The 20,191-nt window shown below is 37.7% G+C and overlaps 1 protein-coding gene across 1 annotated transcript; it reads right to left on the reverse strand.

Moving 5' to 3' along the window:
• Positions 1-576: 576 nt before the first annotated feature.
• On the reverse strand, positions 577-18,237 carry LOC113071772 (teneurin-3-like). The gene is made up of 5 exons (XM_026245075.1): positions 18,106-18,237; positions 7,332-7,537; positions 5,630-5,840; positions 2,355-2,456; positions 577-767 (listed from the first exon to the last, which is right to left on the reverse strand). Exons 1-5 carry the CDS (start codon positions 18,224-18,226, stop codon positions 577-579), a joined length of 831 nt encoding a protein of 276 aa, XP_026100860.1. The 5' UTR covers positions 18,227-18,237.
• Between the last annotated feature and the right edge of the window lie 1,954 nt (positions 18,238-20,191).

A 20,191-nucleotide genomic window follows, 5' to 3' on the forward strand; every position in this document is an offset into this window, starting at 1 on the left:
TCATTAAGCAAAGTGATGCTGAAAGGCAATATGAACTGGACAGATTTTTCTCTCTCAAACACTCAAACAAACCCTTCTCTCTCACACATGCTTTCTTTCTCTCTTTTTATCAGGTCTGGTGAAAAGCTTGTCTGTGTCCGCAGAGACAGAGCTTTCAACACTTCTTGAGGAAAGAAAAAAAAATCAATCCCCCTCAAACCAATGGGTAATCAGCGATCGCGTTGATAACACATATCTTGCACATCTTTGATGGTGTAATGCAGTGGGTTTTAATGGCAAGAACACTGGAAATAGCAGTGTTGGATAAATGCTTCCATTAGGGCTTCTGATGGGTCTCTTATGAGCTGAGACTTGAGATGCTGAGATGTCTGTGAGGAGGGAAACAGCTCCGGAACTCTGCATGACAACAAAACTGTTTTCTAACATCAGACCACTGAGATGGAGGGTTTGCTGTTAAATCATGGTTTCTTGAGTACATAAGAAATAACAATCCATTTCTGACTGAGATTCTGAAATAAAAAAAATAGTTTTGCTAGACAAAATCACTGGGGTTTGATTTGTTAGCCCTGACCTTCTTCACAGTTGTCTCCTTTGTAGCCTGTGTTTGCAGTTGCAGGTGCCCATAATGCAGATTCCGTGTCCGCTGCAGTGAATATCGATGCACTGGTTGCTAGGAACATCACACTCTGTCCCCTTCCAGCCGCTGTAACAAAGACAGCGCCCCCTGGAGTACTGCCCATTGCCACTGCACAGCACTGGACAAGCGGCTTTGAAAAGAAAGACAAAAAGCAATTGGGAAAATTAGATAAAAGATGAAAGTAGTTCATGAGATTCATATCATTCAACATGTGAAGTTTTCTTTATGTATCTTCTACTGTGTTAGCCCTAAACCAGACAGACACACTAGCCACATTTCAATTACCCTTCAAGAAACTGTGCAAATTAAAATTGTGAATTGAAAATACGTTTTAGAAAACATGGCTCTCTGCGTACTTCACTAAAGATACTCAAATATGTCTCTTTCAGTGTTTGGAATAACGTCGTTTAAAAGAACGGAGTTAGGTAACGACAATATTTTTTCAGTAACGGGGTAATCTAACAAATTACTTTTCCCGTCGTTACAATGCCGTTACCATTACTGAAAGTTAAAATGCGGTGCGTTACTATGCATTGATTTACTAAACTATGCAATCCGAACGCACCCATGGCTCACACACAGTGAGTGTGGAGGTGGGTTAAAAATGAGATAAGCGATTATGATTGGCTAAGGCGGAGTCATGTGTTTCATGGTAGCCAATCAGAGCCAGTGTTTTTACACACATGCCAGCATAAGCACCACACAACATAAACACACACGCAACAGCTACACAGAGATTCGCAGCAGCAGCAGAAATGGCGAGTCAGGAGCAATCCGATAAAAAGTTGCCATTTTCAAGGTGGAGATATAGGCACTACTTCAAATTCATTGTGGTCAAAGGCAAGAACGTGCATGTAATGTGTAGCCTACATGTAATTTGTTACACACGCATCTACAAAGTTAGTGGCCCAAAACACTTTTCTTACAAAGATAATACTTGAAGTGCAGGATAGAACTCTTGCTGTCTTTTGACGTGCAATAAATATCGAAAGTTATGTACGAACACCTGTCTGTTCTACTCATTTCAACTGACTTGTGGAAACTGCTAAAAAAATAAAATTATTAACTTTTTATTTTTATTTTATTTTTTTACAGTAACGCAAATAGTTACTTTCCCTGGTAACGAGTTACTTTTATTATAGAATAATTCAGTTACTAACTCAGTTACTTTTTGGAACAAGTAGTGAGTAACTATAACTAATTACTTTTTTAAAGTAACGTTCCCAACAGTGGTCTCTTTTGATTAAAAATAATGGCTAATGCAGTGGCTGCGATATACGTAAACCTACCAACATCCGCCACCATGACTTATCGCAAGAGGAAAAAATATGTTTTAGTCACATAACATCAATTAATGGAAACACTGTCAATTCACAATAGGTTGTTTATCAACATTTATAAAAAAGGTTTGCATAAATCTGTAATGGAAACCTGGCTACTAACAAAAGCAATCAAACAGATAACGAGAAAAAAGAAAAGAAAAATACCACCACCAAATAAATAAAGTAAATACAATAAAAACACCATGGAAATAAAACTAATTGTTGCTTCCTCCTGGTAATAAGAAGCTGTTCAGGCTTGGGAACCAAAGCATACTAGCCGGCTGTATTGCTCAAATGACAATCTGAAACCAATTATGAATAGCGACATTGGTTGTTTATTTCTCTTGAGAGTCGCGTGTGACCGCGTGTGTGCGCACCTGAGTTTGAGAGCATACCTCGTGAGCAATCAGGCCCAAGGAACCCTGGGAAACAATGGCATGTTCCCGAGCGACAGTCTCCGTTACCATGGCAATTGTGTGGACACTCAGTGAGGGTATCTGGGGGGAAGAATGAAAGTGTGTGAGAGAAAGCCACAGAAAGCAAGGAGGCGAGAGAGGAAAGGAAAGTGAGAAAAGCACTAATTGAGGAGACAGTCTGTGGAAATTAGCAGACATTCAGACCCCCCATCTTTAATTAAAGGAGTGCCAGATGCGTAATTAACAAAAACCTGCATCTAAGCTTACTCTGCCTTAATGAACCAATCACAGCATTATTACAACCAATTAGCAGCCAGACGCTCTGCTCTCTTTACACTGCTGGATGGCCATTAAAACACACATACACATACGTTTGTTTGTTTCTTGTTATAGTTGGGACTTTCCACTGAATCTTGTTTTTATAGTAAAATAATGATTGAACCCTAGTCAATGAACCCTAAATATAAATCTCATAGAAACCTTTCAGATTTTTTCAAGTTCGTAAAGTTATTTAGTGTGTTTAATAAGCCTCAAGGCAAACACAGCTGGACCCACAATGTAAACAAAATTTGACATCTATATAATAAAAAACACACAAAGAGCTGTGATAAAACAGAAGGTGAAAAACATTTAACGCTAATATGCTAATCCTTAGTATACAGTAGTACATGTTGCATTGACAGCAGTACATTATGGCAATATTGTTAATGTTCAGTAACGTACATTTTTATTTCTTCAACAAGCTCTAAACAAGGCTCTCTCTCTCTGTGCCACTAAAGCTGAATGCTGCAACATAATGCCAACAGGCGTCACTCAAAATTCATTACATAAATATTAAACAGCTAATTTTACTACATAACTAAATAAGACATGGGACAGTTCATAGTACATGTGTAACATTATATCGATAATGTTGCTAAGGGTGATGCCCGTGATATACAGAACCATCGGGTCAATAAAATACAGCTGTTGACCAATCAGAATCAAGGACTGGAAATAACAGTTTTAAAAAATATTATATATTGTATAATATAAGTATACGTAAACTAATATTTATAATTATTTATGTTTAATTTAATTAACAGTAATAATGTCAAACTTAGTAAATTTTAACATTATTATTATTATTATTATTATAAACTATTTTCCCCCCAACTTTTCTGTGGAACCCCTTTTGTATCCCCTTTGGCCCACAGAAACCAATTTGTCTTGAACACAGAAATGCAGACCAGCAGAGTTATATAAACTGCGAAAGCCACCCAGGGACATTGGTGATTATACAAGCACTCTAGGAACACTGCTCAACCAATCAGATCTGAGAACTGGAAGTAGCTGTTATCATGATATCATTCAAGCATATTACTGAACGCACAACTGTTATGCAGTCAATCACAGATTTAATCCACACTGCAGGCACACACTTTTTGATTCTCTCGTGTGTGTTGCCAAGGTGACATCAATGATTGTGACATCACCTGTCGATACTTTCATTAAAAGAAGCAGCTCATTGGTGTCTAAGTCAATTCTGACAAGGTAATGAACTGCACTGGTTTCTTGTCACCAGCCCGCTGTTGTGACACCACTGAAGCGTTTAGCAGAGCAGCTCTCAGACATCGCCAGTGCAGGACCATATTACCTCGCTACAGAGATATAATCAATTTTCATTTTCAAAAGGTTAACTTTTTACTCATTGAAGCATAATCAACCCATTTTTTTAAAAGAGGGCGCTGGCTGCAGTCCAACTGATAATTTTTCATGTTCCAGTCTTTATGACCGAATTTGAAAGGAAATTACTCTTGCTGAGGCCTATTTTTATGAGTTCATGATGGAGGTGAGAAAAAAGGGGAAAGGGAAGGTGAGAAAAGATGGAAAAAGGAGAGAGAGTTAGAGAGAGTAAAGGTCCTGCAGGTCACTGTGCAACACTTTGAATCAGCTGCTGCCCGCTAGCCACTTAAAACATAGATCGATACGGCTCTAACCATCATTATACACACTCATCTGTGACCAGATAGGCTCACACTCTTCATCTCTCTCCGCTCATACAAATACTCACACAGAGACTAAAAAATTATAATATGCATTAGCATTCAAAGGATTTTTTTCGTATGTATTTGAAAGAAGTCCTTTATGCTCACCAAGGCTGCATCTGTTTGATTAGAAAAAGTAAAAAAGTAATACTATGAAATGTTGTTACTATTAAAATAACTTTTTCTATTTGAATATATTTTAAAATGTAATTTATGCCTGTTATGGTTAAGCTGAATGTCACCCGATCCTTCAGAAATCATTCTAATTTGCTAAATCAGTGCTCAGTTGTCAGTTATTCTGGCGTTCAGTTATTAATAATAGTTATTTTGTTGTAATAAATAATAAAATAATATGAAATGTAATAATAATAAAAAAATAATAATAATTAATGTTTCCTTCCTTCTTACCCAAAAATGTTCGTAGTATATATTTGGTAGCACTTTATTTTACAGTCCTGTCCCTCATGTACATACGATGTACTTCTTATAGTAATTACAATAACTATGTAATAACTAGGTACTAACCCTGAATCTACCACTAAACCTAACCCCTACCCCATGTGTTACCTTGAATTACCAGAACTTTCTTAGATAAATACACTGTAAGTACACTATGAGTAAATGTAAGTACACATATTGTAAAATAAAGTGCAACCGTATAATTTACACTGCATTTTCATATAAATAATAGGTAACACTTTAGAATAGGTAACACCTATGAGTTGCTTATTAGCATGCATATTACTAGAATATTAGCCATGTATAAGTGCTAATCAAGAACATATTGATGCCTAATTCTACTTGACCTTATTCTACATCCCTAATCGTAACCAATACCTAAACCTAACAACTACCTTACTAACTATTAATAATCAGCAAATTAAGAATTTATTGAGAGAAATGTTGTAGTTAATAATTAACAACTGTTACCTATTCTAAAGTGTTACCAAATAATATTATCAACACATCAAATTCAATGGAGTTTTATATATATTTCAGAATGTCTGACAACAGCATTCAAGTGACAATAACTCTCTTTTTGAAGTTTGTGTAAAACCTGATGATCATGTGATCCATAATAATTTGAGAATGCTCCAAGAGCATCTTGAGTGGGAGCAAGTTAACATGGTCTATGTCACAAAAAACCCTTATTTATTTTGTCATGATGTATATAATAATAATAATAAATGCATATAACAACATTATATAAGTATAGTCATCATTTACCTATGATGATGGTGTTGTAGGAGACCTGTTCAGTGTTTTTGCCATCATTGTAGAAGGCGAGGTGCCAGGTGCCTGAATCCAGGTAGCGGATGAACTCTGCCTCATGAACGTTAACCGCCCGAGACTTTCTGCCTGCTCCTTCCACCTCCACCAGTCCACGCTTCTCTTTAGCTATCAAACGACTGCCATCCAACAGCTCCACAAAGTCATACTGTACACACACACACACACACACACACACACACACACACACACACACACACACACACACACACACACACACACACACACACACACACACACACAACAAATCAAATCCCAGTTTAATCACAGACAGATCAGAGCATAGTGCAGTACCAGTAAAAATTCACTGCAGCTCCGCATGTCTGGAGTCTGATGTGTTATACAATACAATGTCAAAGAATTGTTTTTGAAGAGCATGCGGCTCTATTACATATGAAATGCAAGAGATTGATGCTTGTGAATATATTGCAAGCAAAGTAATGAATACGTTTGGAATCAAGAGGGTGCTTACACACTGGAATCCTCTTTGTGAGTGATTTGGATGATTTTTTAAAAAGATGCTCTACATTTCATCTTTTTCTTTTTTTTTCAGAGCTTTGACAAGCTGCTCCCAAAGAGCGAGTTTGAATCAAGGCCTCTGGTGAGTGCATTAAAAAAGATATCTGTTTCCTAAGCGACCCATTGCAGAACAACATAAGAGAGTAAAGGGAAGAATAAGTGAGCAAGAAATTACAAGACACCTGACAAAACGAGAAGACGTTTCGATCAGTGGGGAAACAGATGTCTCCACGCCTGTCTGTCAATAGAACTTCAACCTATCCTTTATTCAGCCTTTAAGAAACATATTGATTCATGTGTGGCAATTAAAGCACTGGGTCAGGGCTATCGACTCTTATTGTGGAGGCCTCCGCTGCCAATTACCTCTATTAAGCATTTATGGGTTTTGTGATGTACCCTTGAAGAAGCCGAGGCTCTGATGTTGCTTGGCAAAAAGAAAGAAACAGGACAAGGAGAAATAATTGGTTTGCTTGCAAAGGCCAAATGCAGTTTTTAGTCAAAGCAGGCAAAACATGTATAGAAGTATAAATCACTTCAAGTTTGAATTAGACAGATGCCGCAGATGGCAAATGGATGGGGATTGTCGGGCTCTACTTTGAAGGTCAGGTTTGGAAGTGCGACAAAAGTGACGGTCTTTTGAGGAAAGTTTGCTGTCTGCCATTTGTAGCAGATCTGTGAGCCTCATCTAAAAGGACGAGAGTAATTGGAACAGTGGGTGTTATGGTATTTCTTACTTCTGGTTACACCGAGAACTATGACTGTAATTATAACATGGAAATTATGAGAATTACCAATGTGCAAAACAGCATCCTGCAAAAGATTGCAGAGGTTCTTTTTAGTTTAGCGTTATCGGCATTGGATTAAGATGCAATGGTGCCATTTTGCACCCACAGAGATACTTAAACCTATCTAAACCCCTCAAACCCCTGGAGGTCAGGGAAAATAAGGCAGGAGAAAATTGAATTTTCTTGAAAATGTTGCATGACGATTCTAACTAATGCAACAGGCATTACATATCATGATTTGCTAAGCATGTTAGAATGTAAAGTGTTTTGAATGGTTGTGGAAGTTAATGTAGGAAATTCATTTCAAGAACAGCAACAAAAAACGTCTTTTATACCTGAGTGTGAGTGGGAGGCAGGCCTTTCCGGCCATAGACCCCCACCAGGGCACCTCGCTGGACGGAGATGTTGAACTTGAGGGACTGCGGCTGGTCAATGAAGAGCTGAGAGCGCCAAAAAGTTCCTGGAGGGACGTCCTGTACTGCTCTACGGCCCACATCCACCTCACCTGTGTCTATGGTGTTATTCTCTTGAAAGTAAACTCCTAGAGAGAGAGATACAGGAATATGACATTTGTGAGAGACAGATACAGCATTTTTATGCTAATAACCTACTGGTAGAGACTAGAAGCTATTCATTTTCAGCAGTGATACAGTGATTTGTCCTTGTGAGATACTATGGTTGATTGTATGCAAGATGGAAAACAAGCTAACCGTAACTGTGAGCAATTTCTCTGTTCTATATGATCTGCCTCTGCACATAGACAGAGACATAATTAAAAAGATATGTGTGGAAAACCACATTGAACCATGATATTTTTGGCATTGCAAGGAAGCTAGATTCATGCATTGACAATCATTCATCTTGTTCATCATGAATGCATTGTTTACAGGCAATAGATTCAATTTGTGATCATGCAAGTGTTAGAACAACCAGGAGTGGGAGCTACAACTAACAATATGATAACCGCTTCACAGAAATTAAATGGAATTAAACGTATGCATTTAGCAGATGCTTTTATCCAAAGCGACTTACAGTGCATTCAGACTATCAATTTTTACATATCATGTGTTACCGGGGAATCGAACCCCCAACCTTGCGCTTAATAGCGCAGTGCTCTACCAATTGAGCTACAGGAACACAGAAGATGCTCTATAAAAATATTAAACAACAATCAGTGTGTTCAAAGGGAACCTGAAACTCAGATGGTTCATATTGGTCTCTTTTTAAATAAAACAGTTTACGAGTTCCTTTTTTATAGCATAAATGTTTGTGTGCCAGTGGAATCGTGATTCTTGCTATAGCCTCAAGTGTGATCAAACATTCATGAAGTATACCAGAATAATCTGATGTCAAAATCATTAAATCACTCCATACAGTATTCAATTAGCATCTTTAAACCAACTCTTTCTGACCCTCATTCCCAAGATAACCATCACAATGAATTACTCAGCCAATAGTAAAGAAAAAAAAAAACACTATTTTATACCATTATACTCAGGGGTACGTTTATCAAAAACATTGTTAGCCAGTTTCAACATAGTTTCATTGTCAGCAACATAGTTCAACGATTTGTGTTTTTCTAAACCTTCAGCTCCAATGAACAAATGATCTTGAGCAAAATAAGCAAACTAACACCCAATCCAATCTACTGTATATCTGTCATTTCACATTAGTATTTATTTCATTTTATATCTATTCATTTGTCAAGAGAATGAAAGAGCCGTTTTTGAAGAGTGCACATATGTGAATGCACTTTAGTAACCTGGAGGAAATACAGTTTTACCTAAAACAAATAACCTCGATTGAACCAAACATCTGTAAGATGCCATTTGCACTGTTTATACCAGTATTCTGGAAATTATTAATTACCATACGTTATTACTACACCATCTTTAAGTTTAACATTGTTGAAACAATATCAGTCATAACTAACTAGTTAATTTCTCCAACGATGTATCATGCTATGGATAAGTAGCGAGTACCCTGGCAAAACTCTTGTCAGATTGTTAATTTCCTAATACCAGGAAAAGAAACCTTGAAGAGAGTTTAGAATAAACTTGATACAACTAATCTAGTTGAATTCATAAAGCTCAGTAATGATAATGGTAATTTCAAGCCAACGCTTTCTAAAAATAGTCAACTGCGGTAATATCACATGGCGAGCCTAACTGAAGCTATTTGACTTTGCAGAGCTTCCTTTAACAAGCTGAAAAGCTAATGTCTAGACATTACACACACAAGCGCACAATGAACTTGCCAACAGAAGCCTCGGCATATTCCAGCCCCTCACAACATGTTACAAGGCAACAGTGCGGAATGGAGCGGTAATGGGAGAAGGAGAACAGGCTATGCTCATATGCTAGCTAATGGAAAGCAGCTTCCATTAATATTGCATTAATTATTATTGCGTAATACCGTAGCATGCGGGCGCTAACCATGCGCGTGTTACTAATGCAGTCAGCCGGCTACATAAAGAGCATGCTGGAGTGAACGAAAGAGTAATTAGAGAGGACTTGCTGACTGTTAGTTTTAATGTGAGCATGCCTGTGGCTCTAAATGCTCTACAGAGCAAATGAGAGAAGCCATCTGTGAAGCTCTGATCAACAGTATTGTCCACAGGATAAAAAGAAGGGGATGGTGCGCTTAAAGAATGCCAGTGGAAAAGAGATTTGCTTTCTGTGTGTGCCAGGGATGCCCGGGGTGTTTCTTGGACATGGATATTGAATTGGCATTGCCCATGAGAATGGTAGAGATGTAAAAGGTTTGTTTTGGCTAGATGCAGAGACTCCCTAAAGCCCTGTACTTCTCTTTCTATTTTACTTTCTTTAGCTTCTCTCTTCATCTTAGCCATGTGATCTGTGAAACTGTCTTGATCTTTATTCTTTAAATGTGTGCATAATTCAGTGGGAAAGACAAAGAATAACATTCCAAGCTGCTGTAACTGTATTTTTTGTTGTATACCACATTAAATACCACTACTGTCTGAAAGATATCACCGAAATTGATGTCCTAAGAAATGACTCTCGTCTCTGTAATTGTCTGTGGCTCTGTACAAAGCAAAAATCGGGAAGAATCTGGGTATGTACAGGTATGTCATTAGTTTTTATATTTAGAGGTATAGGCACAGAATTTAAATAATGTTCCTTAAAAACAACAACAAAAATAATGACCTTATTCACTCATATTCCAGTTATTCTGATGTCTCATCAATGTATCATTTTATGACATTTTCTGCAGGTGAGCAGTTTTATAATTATATTGTTTTTCATTCAGATTATACCACATTATTTTTGGTCATCTTTGAAGCTTGAGAGCCCCTGGTTTGTATGAAATATAGAAAAGACCTGTGAAAATTAGTGTTTTTTTTGTATTCTAGTGTATATAATGACATGAGGGTGAAGATTATGCTACAATTCATTTTTTGGCTGAACCACTTTAATTAATGTTAGTAGTAATACTGTGGAAAAAAAATAAAAATAAAAATAAATGAAAGCTATTGCTCTTTCATCCTGAACAAATTAAAATAAAGGAGAGTTGTGGTTTTCTTGCTGCAGTGACAGATGACAAGATGTTTGTGACAAACATTTACCCTCAAGTACTCTGTCATGGTCATACAGCTATACAAAAACATGTCAAAAAGAGGCCTCATTTTTAATTTTGTCATTGGGTATGGTGTGACTTTCTCCTGTGTCTTGCTGTACAACTCATTAGACAGCTATTTTTTTTGTTCCAACACTGCACACGGGGTGACTTTCAGTCAAGCAACAGTCAAGACTCTGAAGAGGTACACACTTTTACTTTCAAATGGCTAGACGGAGCGTAGCTGAATGTAACGGACCCACAGGGTCTTGAGACAGGGTCTTTAAAATAATTATTTTTAACCTGACATGTGACATTAAAAACGCAACCAAGAAGTCAAGTTTACGTCTGCTGTGCTGTCAAGTACTACCATTGTCAAAATTACTAAAATGCACTGTTAGACAGTTAGTGACAGATTTTAATTAGAGACAGAATTAAACTTTTCCATTAAGGGGTGAAATTTGCCCCCCATTCCATGGGATTATTTAACTAACCCCAAATGTATGTGTCATCTTAAACTTAATATATTCAATTAAAATGGTAGTAAACTACAGGTATGTTACAAGCCAATTGAAATCAGTATCAATACAATCTATATTTGCACTGCAAAGGTTACAGAAGCTGCATCTGAAGCGGCATTTAGATTCATCATTATTCATGGAATCATTCTCTCAACAGATTTGTTCAACAATGTGAATTCCTACCTTAAGAAAAGACCAGTGTGTTGCACAACAGTTCTGCTGTGGATTTAGTTAAAATTATTTCACACCAAATTGGCAACCCTGCTTACAATATGAAACAAAGTCTCAGCTTTAAAATTTTCTAGGTTTAAACACTAAATTCCAACAATAGATACTGTTTTGGATTTGAATTTGTTTTCTTTTTTGTCCCAAGCTCCCATAAATTTGCGACCCTGATGCACATTCTCATTTTAACAGGATATCAACAGCATGAGGCTAAACCCATGAAAATTAAGACACTTTATTGTGATTTATCCCCTCTCTCTGCCCCACAATCCTTGATTTCCCTTTTAATTTATTTGTTTCTGCCTCTCTCACCTATTATCCACTCCCTTTTCAACACTCCATCCATATGTTTTCATTGTCATCACCCCACTTTCTCTCTCTTTCACTGTTTCTGTTGGGCCCTGAGAGACATTAACATCTCCACATGTGATTTTGCCAAGTGTCTCCCCTCATTCCAAACGCATTCAGTTGCAGATTTAGGGCCTCTTTATGACTTTCAGAAAAGTCACTTGAGCAGTTTTTAATTCACTGAAGCCTGTGAAAGAGTGTCTGCGTGTGCATTAGGGGAAGTGGTGGTATATTCATTAAGAGAGTGCGAGAGAGTGTCATGCTCGGCTCTCTTAGCTGCTGCGGTGGGACTGAATACAAAGCTGCTCAGATGATTTGTGTAAGAATGGTGCAGCACATAAATAAGGCCCCATGAAACATTGCTAAAAGCAATGTTAGGTTCCACTTTCAGGCACCAGGAATAAAATTCAATTTTAAGCGCAAGACTACAGCTTTCGTACATCTTTGCGAGGATGGTGGAGTCTCTGAAGGGTGTGTGTTTGAATACAAAGCAGTCAGTTTGAGGAAATCTAAATTTTTTATGGAAATCAATCGCTTAAAAAACAGCGAGTTCTATATGCTAATGACATTCCCTACAGTCCTTGTCACATGCAAACACACGCACCTCTGAAGTGAGGAAGGCAATCTAAACACAAGCTGTCATTTAGGAAGAAGAATGCACTGAGGCTATTGTCCCTGCTTTGAAAACACATGCACACATGTACACACACATACACAAACACACAGAGCACTTGAAGCTCTTTTATGGAGTGAGTGCTTTTAGGTCAGCTGTCTCTCAAAGAAAGGTGAACTGCAGATGACAACAGCAGCTCTTTCTTCACTGCAGAAGAATAGATAGACAAATGAGTGAGTGTGTGTATGTATTTCAAAGGGTCTACTGCAGGTATGTAAGTCCAACGTTGCTGCGTATTATGTATGCTCAGTCTGTCAGTAAGAATATGTGTCTGTGTGAATTTGCTGCGGCTCTATTCATATGTCTGTGTGTGTGGGCAGCTTTTATACCCTTTTGGGCATGAGATGTCTGAAAATCCTGCTTGAAATACAATAAAACCTGACAAAACCAGCTAGTGGGGACACCCTTGTGAGCATAAATGGTTCATGAAAGAGCTAAATATGTCTAAATATCTGAATAAAAGAAAATTCTGTAAGACATTTATAGATAAAGGTTGTGGTTAGTCTTTATGTATAATTGTACAGCAGTAAGTTTCGGCTCTTTTGACTGGATAAGAACTGACTTTTTATTTATAGACGAAAACCCACAGAGAATAACATTTGCAATTGTCCTTTCTTTCTCATGTCATGTTGCTTAATTAGCTTACATTAAAGACCCCATGACATGGCTGGATGAGTAAAGTTTTCTGTCTTCAGGGAGAAACATTCCCATTTTCATTCTGATTTGACAAATTTTGTATAGTGCATAATGATTAATATTTCTAGTCAGTTGTTGAAGAAAAACACTATCCTTTAACAGACTGGGGCTAGTATAAAAATGCAGCCTGGGTGAGCATTAAAGACTTCTTTAAAGACTTTTGAACTGTATTGAACATTTTAAGTGTGTACAGTATATCTGCTGTATATTATGCTATTTTGTCTACCTCTGTGAGTACGTGACTTAAAACATGCACTAAAAGCCAAAACTCTACCTAGTGTTCTTTTCATGGGGTCTTGAAGCAACAAAAAACTGCAAACACGAAGAAACAACAAGGATACAGATGCAAGGTTATTTATGTATGCATACAGTATATGCATGTTCATACTGCATACTGTTGACCGAAATGCAGTTATGTGTGTATATGTGATATGTCCTTCACAGACAGTGGTGCTGGTGCTGGTGGGCACACAGGCACAGATCAAGGTTAACTGAAGGAGGTGGTGGTGTTAGCTGCTGTCTGTATTGATTGTGAGTAAGCTGTGTGATTGTACGTATTGCTGATGGCTTCATTAACTAGCTTCATCCTGTTTGGCCCTCACAGCAGACTAAAGACCCACCGCTGGAAGCTTGTGCCATTGCAAATTCTCCCGGCCTGTTAACACATTAACATTCCCCTGCACTCAGTGGCATACAAATTTTTATTTCTTTCACTGAGAAAGGGAAAAAAGCGTGGTGGGGGCTCGCGCTAGGAAACAAAAGACTGACTATGCTGAATGCAAATTCTGCTCAAATAAATGTAACCTGATTGTGTCACTGCTGCTTAAGGGGAGATGAATGACTTCCCCTTGCTGTGTAACTAAATAGCCACTGATGCCTATATAACTGCATCACAATCTATTTACCTGCAATTTATGGCCTATTGATAAAAGCACATCCAATTTCTTAACTCTGCTAATGACATTATAGAGACTAAACCTGTCCTATAGCTGATGCACAACTGTCCTGATCTAATGCTACATCACTGCACACGTGGATACGTCCATCACCTCAAGAACAAACACATTACTGTTAGGAGCATCATCATAATGGCCTTCAAACATATGGCCATCTATCTTCACAGCATGAGTGTGTGTCCCTCTGCGAGTGTCTGAGTGCTTGAATTAGTACTTAAGTGAGGGAGGCCTTGTGGGAATACATGTGCGGGTGGGTGGGAGAAAACGATAGGGCCTGTTTCTGTGAGGTTATTTATTTCTGATTGTATTTGTTATTTAGCATATGCTGTTAATCTTAAACGCCTTACACTGTGTTGACAAACTAAAAGCATCTCTTGCATTTTAATATGAGCCTTTCTATTATTCTGCCACAACTTTGCACTGCCCACAGTGAAATCTCATAGGTTCCTGTAAAGCACTGCTGTATATAGAGTGTATATTTTGCAGCATTGATTCTGGTATATTTTCCATTCATTTTTTCCCCATAGGGATTTAAAAAAGGCTTCATTAAAGTTTTATAAGCCATGAATCAAGCCAACCAGCTATAATGTGAATCACAACATTACAAACTTTCACTTGCAGTAAAAAAAAAAAAAGACATTATATTTAATGTGTACTTAAATGGTTTTAATGAGGGAAAGAAGTAATGATTGTGAACGACAATCTAATTAATAAAAGATGGTGAAATATAAAACTAAAGAAACAATATATTTTGTTTATCGCAAAATATGCATATGTAAATTATAATATTTTGCACTCATTGTACTGTATAGAATCATTAGTAATGCAGTTTTTCACCACAAATTCTGTTAAAACATAATTATTTTAAAATTGACTTGAAATTATGTAAACAGACGGCTTAAAAAAAGGCATATAGCCAACCATCGAGTAATAACCTTGGAGCTCACAACAGCTCTGTCTTAGTTACCGCTAAGTTAGCGTTAAAAATCCCTTTCCCTTTGGAGAAAATGGATGAAGTTTTACTACTGCAACCCAACTGCTGCACTCTATTTAACATTTATAAGATTTAAAAACATTTTAAAATATGTAAATGCACCAGCAAAGGTAGACAGAATGCCCCCAGGTGCTGTGCCACTTGACTATGCAGATTAAAATATTTAAAATATTTAAATACATTTTTTTGTTTGTTTACTTTTTCATGTTTTATTTCTAATTCAGATGAATACCAATCAACTGGAGACTGGACCCTACAGTCTGTGTGTTATGAGCTTGTGACTTGACTTGAATTTTAGTACAGACAGACAGACAGAGAGACAGGTAGACACATTGGCAGACAGACAGACAGAGACAGACAGACAGACAGACAGACAGACAGACAGACAGACAGACAGACAAAGAGACAGGCAGACACATTGGCAGACAGACAGACAGAGACAGACAGACAGACAGACAGAGAGACAGGCAGACAGACAGACAGACAGACAGACTGGCAGACAGACAGAGAGACAGACAGGCAGACACATTGGCAGACAGACAGAGACAGACAGACACAGACAGACAGACAGGCAGACAGACAGACAGACAGACAGACAGATAGACAGACAGACAGACAGACAGACAGACAGACAGACAGACAGATAGACAGACAGACAGACAGACAGACAGACAAAGAGACAGGCAGACACATTGGCAGACAGACAGACAGACTGACAGACAGACTGGCAGAAAGACAGACAGACAAAGACAGACAGACAGACAGACAGACAGACAGACTGACAGACAGACAGAGATACAGACAGACAGACAGACAGGCAGACAGAGATACAGACAGACAGACAGAGATACAGGCAGACAGACTGGCAGACAGAGATACAGGCAGACAGACTGGCAGACAGACAGACAGACAGACAGACTGGCAGACAGACACAGTGGCAGGCGTGTATCAGCGAATATATTTGTTAAGGAATCGTTTTCCTTTGTGTGATACATGTACTGTGGATCAGTGGCAATATGAGGGACTGATAGACATATTTACTCTCACCATTTTATCACAACAGGTGTCCAGGACACCTTACTGCTTACAGGAGTGAATTGAAAACTGTCTGTATGAACGAAGCATAACTGAAGTCAGACCCCTGTTCTATTCTCACAGCGGTAACCATAGTGACAGAAATTATCAAAGACGGTGACTTCAATAACACCGGCATGTCTTTTCACAAATGACATGGTGTTATTTAATAAACAAGTCGAAGTGCGAATTCATCTGTGAAATCTTAATTAACCGACAACGTCTTTCAACTTTTAACCGAGCGTAGAACACAGCATCTGCAAAACTGATGAGAGAAGATCTTGAGAAATATAATGACTGGATCCAAAACCTTCAGATGAAACTTGCATCCGTGTTTTTTAGTTTTAGTTTTTTTGAAACACAGAAACCCTACATGAAAAAAATAGAACACGAATAAACAAAATTGCACTGTATGACACAAACCACCTGAGAAGTAAAATTATATATATAAGAAAAAACTTCTCATCATGCATATTAAACAAACTTTTTCAATTAAAAATGTTTGTTTAAAATAATAAGAAATATCTGCAAATGGGAAAATTAAAATATAACTAAATTTAAAAGGAAAATAAGTTAATTTTTCTTCCCCCAGTGGAAGATATTTTCCTATATTTTAATAATAAACTCATTTAATTTTGATAAATTAATCAGAAAACAAGACTTACTATCTTATGTCACTTCGCCTCAAGTAAATGTATCTTGATTTAAAGTAATCTGAAGTCAACATAAAACTAAATCTATTTTTTTCCTATTGTTAATGACTCATCAATGTATGTTTAATAATAATAATAAAAAGTTGTGAGCTCATAATTTTTTAATCAAAATCTGGTGAAAATGGCATACTTCTTTATGGTGATTTATGCAATAATTCTCCAATCATTTAGTCTGCTTAAACCAGCCACTGGAATCCCATGTTCATCAAAATCCATTTAACAATCATTGCTCTAAATATTTGCTTTGTCCATGTTTAGATATTTGTACTGGAAAACAGGACAAACATACTATTTAAGGAATGTACTTTTTTAGTGGGGCTAATATAAATCCAAAATTCACACAGCAAAGGTTTATTGAACTCACCTCTCAAATGCAGGTGTGAATGCTGAAAGTTGACGTCAGTTTGTAGTTCCATTTATAGCCAAACTAAGCATGAACGGAACTGAATTTAGCATTGTAAAACATGACTGACAGTCATTTCTGCTGCTTTTTAAACATGTCCAATATGTGTTTCTGAGTGCATGTAAAAATGGCACTCCATTTCACTGGTCAGTAGGTTTATGTGACAGCCAATAGGGACAGAGTGAATCCCACTTTCAACAGAGAGAAAAAAAGATATAGAAAGCGAGATTCTGGGTAGAATGCCAGGGCATTTCACAATTCTCACAACTTGGCTTCATGGTCTGAAAGCCCAGACAATCTCAAGAAGCCATTTATTGTGCATTCTGCACACGCACAGCCCTCCTATATTCTCCCATTATATCGCTCTCTTCTTTGAACTCAATATTGTCACCTAAATGTGTTTTTTGGCTCATCTTCCTGATTCCCAGACTGTTCCCGGACGTGTCTGTAACAGCCGTGACAGCCGACACATCAAAACAGCCGCCCTGATACTGTAAGACTAGTGTCTAAATGCTGAGGAATGTAAGCCTCTTGGTCTCGCAAACACACAGGTTTATACTCATCACAGATCACTGAAACATACATCCCAGTGCCAGGAAAGATGGCGTGGTGCAAAGAAAAGGGTTTTGGAGTGTGTGATTTCCATTTGTGTGTGGGAGTGTTTGCGGCTGGGGTGGGGGGTATGTGGGGGTGTTTGTTTAGCTCGAGTTATGTTTATTTAAGGGAGTGTGGGTCTTCATGGCAGAGGGTCCTAGAGGTGTAGTTGTGTAGGAGTGAGTCTGTTTGGTAATTTTCTCTAGCCTATTACTGTGTGTGTGTTCTCCAGTCTGTTTACTAAATGCAAATGTGTTTTGTGCTTGAACAGATTGTGCCTGTGCCATATTATGCATCTGTGCGTGAGCGGGTGCGTGTGAGTTTGACCCTTACTGTTCTCAGTAGTTAGGGCAGTAACTGCGTTGGTTGCTGTGCCGTCAGATTTGACCTGGCCATTCTCAAAAGCATAGCCCTCAGTCTCCTGCAGCTGCCAATTCAATCCAAAGAGATGCATGGCTATGGAGAGAGAGACACAAGAGAGAGAATGATCACTTTACAAATAAAGGAATTAAGAGACATTGTGGAACACTAGGATGATGTTGATGTGGCTTTAAAACCCCTAGGTTTGACCACAATTTACCTTCACCCCTATGATTTTCTGGTTCCTGGATATGACTTGGGACCTTCCTTCAGTGTCTAAGGGATCTTTATAGCCCATCAGGTTATTCATGTGATCACTTAGAAAAGTAACAACACATCTTTCCTTAATGAGCTATATGATTTCATGATTTATTAAAGCAGCGCAACATGATTGGGACTAGTTACATTTTAAAGATTAACACCTAAAGTATCAGCAAAAGTTATGGTGATACTTGCCTTTATAAATTACTAAATGCTACTTTGAAAACACCACTAATATTAGAAAATAGTCACAATTGTTATTTTTGTATGGAATGTTGCAGTGTTTGTTGCTGATTTATCTAATCACATCATTACTTTTTAAACTCATGTGCCCTCATACTCTTTAATCAAAACTGTTAATGTCCCCTGCCCTCACAACAACATCTCTTCCTTGATGTGTACACAGGCTCAGGGCAATAAAACTTTTTTACGACCAGATGAGTTTCAATCCCTCTCCTCCAGTAATCTGTCAGTCACATGAAACGATCACATAAATTAGCAAACGACAATGAACTAACAATCCAATCAGTTCCTGATGCACAAATCATTTTTTTTCCTCGTTCCATAAGCTGTTTCACTTGGAAATATGACAAAATAGTGAAAACTCACAATCAGTGTAAGGGGTAATGTTTTACAAGTAATGCAAGTTACGTAATCCGATTCTTTTTTAAGAGTACCTATTAAAGTAACTAAGTACCGTAATTAGTTACTTTTTATGGAGTAACGCAATACTGTAATACATTACTTTTAAAAGTAACTTTCTCCAACTATTATTGATTCATGGTCACCTTAAAGATAAATTCTAATAAACAATTTCAAAAACTAATCAGAGAGATGTGTAATCAAGCCCCTATAATGACCTTTGAAAGAAAAAAGAATAAAAAGAGCTACATGTCTTGTACTGATTTGTGTGTGCATTATTTTACAGTTTACTGTTCATTTGTTATGTGTCAAGTGAGAATACCAATTTATTCATCAAAGCTCAAGTTTTTAAGCTGTAATAGCTCTAAAATGCTATAGTGGCCTTGGCTGTTGAATTTGGTATTAGCGACAGGAAAGACTGTGCTGCTGTGCTGTGGATTAATATGTTTAGACAGCTGCTTTGGCTGTTTCGTTTCACTTGTTCCTGAAATGTCTGAATGTTCTTACCAAAGTGTGCTTGTGTGGAATTGAAGCATTCAAAAATCACACTTGGCCCGTATATTTGTGACACGAGGTTCAGTTCAGGTGTGGCTAGAAACACAGCTGGCTACATTTCAGGGTGAGCTTTCCAAACGTTCTTTCACGGATTCTGCAAAAGGCCCCTGTGGGTAGCATGATGACCTGGGTGAATCAGCACCCATTTGAGTATGTTTCGTTTTCCCTGGTGATGCCTCTAAAGCACATGTTCGGAAAGGTCATACAGGATAGTGTACAATCTGAAGGATTCTGTAGGAACTAAGCCATCATGAGGCCTCATTCTTACATGGGGAACCAGTTGGCTGTAAACTGAGAGGAAGGAAGTACAGTGAAATGTCAAGGGGTTGACAAAAATACTGCTCAAACATACTTGTAAAGGAGGAAAAGGCAGGTTATTCATTTTGCAGACACTGAGAAAAACACTGCAGCGATTTGTGGAGACCTTCTCCATTTCAATCTTAACCCTATCTGGATCGATCCCATAACATTTATATTGTCATTCCAGAACCTTAAAGGGACAGTTCACCCAAAAAATGAGGATTCTGTCATCATTTATGTAGTTCAAAACACAAGAATAGGTGTTTTGAAGGAAACTGCTCTTTTTATGAATCAAACACAC

Source organism: Carassius auratus, unplaced genomic scaffold (genome assembly GCF_003368295.1).
Source record: "Carassius auratus strain Wakin unplaced genomic scaffold, ASM336829v1 scaf_tig00008091, whole genome shotgun sequence".
Taxonomy (NCBI): domain Eukaryota; kingdom Metazoa; phylum Chordata; class Actinopteri; order Cypriniformes; family Cyprinidae; genus Carassius; species Carassius auratus.